This window comes from Gordionus sp. m RMFG-2023, chromosome 4 (genome assembly GCF_954871325.1).
Source record: "Gordionus sp. m RMFG-2023 chromosome 4, tfGorSpeb1-WG-v2, whole genome shotgun sequence".
NCBI classification, from domain to species: domain Eukaryota; kingdom Metazoa; phylum Nematomorpha; class Gordioida; order Chordodea; family Parachordodidae; genus Gordionus; species Gordionus sp. m RMFG-2023.
The window spans coordinates 410,128-414,363 of record NC_088778.1 but is presented as its reverse complement, the minus strand read 5'-3'; the positions used below and the strand labels follow the sequence as shown (position 1 = coordinate 414,363).

Sequence of the window (4,236 nt, the reverse complement as noted above, 5' to 3'; positions counted from 1 at the left end):
TTAGTAAGATTATTGATGCAAGGCAGCAACTAGAGTAGGATACCAGCTTTCTCCCATACACATTACTTAACTGTCTCCAACAGAATTTTTCTAAACTTTACCAGTATTACTTATGATGGTAAAGTAAAATAAATACCAAGTTCATTTAGTAATTTTTCCATGATAAATTTTTTATAATAAGGGTAGATTTTAGGATCTTATGAGACAGGGGCTCGTGTGATCCCTAGAATTTTTTTGTCTTCGGGTGCATTACTAAAAGAAAAGTCTTATCAACACGATTTTCTATCTCCTTTTTAAAAAATTTTTTTTTATAATACATGCAAATTGAAGTTTAAAAATATAATTTTGATTGGTCATTTAAAATAGAAAAAAAACCCTATTTATTTATAAGTTATAAAAAATGTGTGAAAAAATAGATTTTTATTGAGGAGTTAATGTTTTTGAAATATTATTATAACTGCCAAAGATTTTAAATACATAAACAAATTAAACAAAATAAAAGATATAGAAATTTAAAAAATGAAACAATTTTTTGGGGTTTTTTTCCCCCATTTTCTTATATCCATACAAAAATATAATCTTAAAATTCGTAGATTATATATATATTGTTCTATCTGTGTACCAGTTTTTGCCTTATGAAATATTTTTCAAAAAATATGGGAAATTTCTGAAGTATTTGTTGGAAGGAAAGATTAGATACCATATGAAATTCGTGGCAAAGGCCAATTCGTAGAGGGCGAAGAGGGCTATCCTCACTCTTTTGGTGTTGGCGAGAATCTGAGGAGGAAACTGCTTGAACAAAGTAGAATTCCTGAATACCAGCTCCAAAGTCTGAACTACGCCTATGGGAGTTATGCATATTAGATGGACCGTCGAAACCATCAGCAAAAGCTTGGTGGCTCGTGCCTCCTTACTAGAAATATGAGAGTTAGCATTTCTAACGGTCGCTCCGCCATTATCAAGGAGCTGTTTAACTCTGTTAACGAACAGTTTTACAAAATGTTCTGGCTGATTCACTGAATTTAGGATCCTATCAGATCCGCTTCCCATTTCTCTTGTGCGCATGGAATGAATGGAATTATCAAGCTCTACCATGGTTGTTTCGCTAGATAATTTTGCTTCGGCCAATGGTTTTATATTCGGGTTTGTTTGCAGACAATTCGAAGGGCAAGGTATGGCAAGAGTATCTTTGTATTGACCGACATACGTGACTCTAGTTGTCGAGCTGGTCGTTGTTGACATAACGGAACGCACATGAACCTTGTTGCGATTGGTCCATATCTTCCGCACTATCAATATGTTACACGCTAAAATGCACATCACGGGTACCCAGGTGTTGAGCCCTACCAGCATATACAGGATACCGTTGAGGCGAAAACTCCTTGGCGATACTCGAGGGATCTTCGGAAGGTTAGATGTGCAGTTACTATATTGTGGGCCATAAATATGGCCACTCATATTAATCGGTTTAATAAGTGCGCGATCTATAAGATTAGATTTTTTGCAGGGAACATACCCAAAAACACTGTTTCCTTCGAATCCGCTCACTAAAAGTTTCAAACAGGAGAGGGATAAATTTGTCGCGAAGAAAAATACGGTAATCATAATGAACCTAGGTTCTTGATTCCTGGGCGTGAAGGTGGAAGGTAGGTACGTGGTTAATAGACGTTCAGCCGAAAAGGAGACAATAGTCCATGCCGATTGAAGGTTAAAAAATTCTACCAAGACACCGTGACAGGAACACAGCGCCGGCCAACGTGTATAAAGGCCGTTGAATGAGAGGAGGGAAGCTCTGCTGACACCAACAGCGAAATTGAAGATCAGAGTGCAGGTGTCCCAGACAGATAAGGCCCCCAAGTAAAGGTTGTATTTGGCATGACTCGATCTGAATCCCCTATTCTTGCCCCGAAAAGTGAAAGCCACCAAGGCCATACTATTGAGAATACAGCCTATCACTATTACGGCTATGGTATATGGGATAATAATCATTGATTTAATTTTTGATATTTTCTTCTATTTTTTTATTTTAAACTTTTTATAAAAAAAAAATTAAAATAATAATTATTTTTTGAAAAAAAAATAATATTTATTTTTTAGTGAAAAATGAGATGGGGTTTAGAAATGTTTATATTATTTTTTCTGAATTGAAAATAATGCGACCAAAAAAATGATTTTAACTAAAATTTAGGAAATTCCCAGGAAGAAATAAATTTTAATGAACTGATACGCCAATGCACTTCCTAGACGCTATGCCTCTCAAGGGATACGTCTTGTTCTGGGAGGAAGTTGCAACCGCGCCGCGTATTAAACTTATCCCTCCCTGCACCCCTCCCTCTCTTCTTTGAGAATTAATATTATGACAATCGTTTTTTTTTGTTTTTTTCCGAGTTCCTCAAATATAATTCCGATTTTAGAAAATTAATTTAATTTTACACGAAAACGCAAATCAATCTCGTTTTAAATTGAATAGGATTTGAAAATATTTTTTGGCGAGAGACGCTTTTTTGTTGGTGAAATTCATGGGTTTTCAGAAATGGTTCATCATGTTTTGTATTAACAAAAAAATAAATTATTAACAAACTTGACAACCTAACCCATATGTAGCACTTAGAGCTATTAAAATATTAGCGAGACCCTAACACAATAACTTTAAAAAAAAATTTTGATAAATATTACTCAGGTTCATAGACAGATTTGATTCTCCTTACATAATGTAATTAGTTTAATTCACACATCAATCACTGTGCAAAAAAAATATCAGATATATATAGTAATTTATATAATAAATATAATATTTTGAGCAAAAATTTTTCTATATTATTATTTTATTACCCAACCAATTTTATATCAGTTCAAAACAATTTCCTCTTCATGGTATAAGATATTAATTATCATGATTGATAAAAAATCATTAAATATTACAAGAAATTATATAACTATCGGGATTGGAAATGATTGTAGGGTGCGGCTAGCTATGCTTGAAGAAATTGATAATGATTATAAAATAAATATTAATGATACTCTATTAGATTATTTTATTATATATATATATACCAAATAAAAAAGATGGTAAAATGAATGTAACATAGTTCTTTTAATTTTAGACACAATGTAATCACATTTAAATAAGTTTAAAAAAAAAAATTTGCTTAAATTTTACACTCTTTCAAGCGTTTTCATAAATAATTTTACATACCCGTTATTTTAATTGATTAGTTTAATGCAAAGTGATTGTGTCCAAAATCGCAATATTTTGCTCAATAAAAGTTAAATTTAATTTTTAACCACTTTACCATGATGCCTATACCCATTTTACCCTGGTTGTGGGGTAATATGACACAGATGGCAAAATTAATCATCGCTCTTAAAATATTATAGGTAAGAGAGCTATACTATTATTTTTTTTACTTTGATGAGAGATTTGGCTACGTCCCCGGTTCTGACTTTAAAGAAGAAAATCTCCAGCCCTAATATTTTTAAAGGTATATATTCAACAACCGATCTCATAAGAGTGCAAGAAAATAAACTAGGTAAATACGTACCAAGTGATGGTTGGTGATTTACGTAAGGCTTATATCATGCACAAAAAAAAATATAAAAATGCTTTTAAATTTTTATACAAAATAAAACTTTTATTTTTGATTTATTATTATAAAAACTAATTAATTTTCAAAAATAATTATTTTTCTATTTTATAAACTACATATTTATAAATTCTAAGTGTAATAACATAAACGATTAAAATTTTTTAATCTCATTTTAAATTCCATTAACGAGATACCTATTAAAGTAGCTCAAACATATTTAATTAAAAAAATTTTTAAAGTTATGTTTTTACTTATAACGAAACATTAATATTCATAACCGAATTATCTTTAAACTTAAAAAATGATAAAATATTCTTTCTCGAAGATCTGTGAATATGATTAAATTTTGATTTGTTGTTTCTTCGGTCTGGATATAAATTCTCATTTTAAGTCAGATCCCTGGTCGGATTTCCTTTTCCAAATCTCCTTCATTTTATGGCCCAGCTCTGGGTTTTAATTTCTTTAATTTATATATATATATCATTTAAAACGATTTTGACTGAACGTATTCACGTAAATGGTTTCATGGGAACCATTAAAAATGAGACTAGAAATCAAGATTAAATGACTGATCACGTGATTTAACAGATGGTAAATAAATATAATTCGAATTCACCACCCACATTGGGGTTAGGTGCCAAAAAAAGTT

General features: G+C 31.0%; 1 protein-coding gene across 1 annotated transcript; it reads right to left on the bottom strand.

The window, feature by feature from the left end:
- Positions 1-633: 633 nt before the first annotated feature.
- On the bottom strand, positions 634-1,989 carry LOC135928077 (uncharacterized). Its single transcript, XM_065464412.1, has one exon. The coding sequence runs from the start codon at positions 1,987-1,989 to the stop codon at positions 634-636; it is 1,356 nt and encodes a 451-aa protein (XP_065320484.1).
- Positions 1,990-4,236: the final 2,247 nt, after the last annotated feature.

What these genes read in the sequence shown, in the direction of transcription:
- LOC135928077 (XM_065464412.1), bottom strand. Translation starts at nt 1,989, where the DNA reads ATGATTATTATCCCATATACCATAGCCGTAATAGTGATAGGCTGTATT.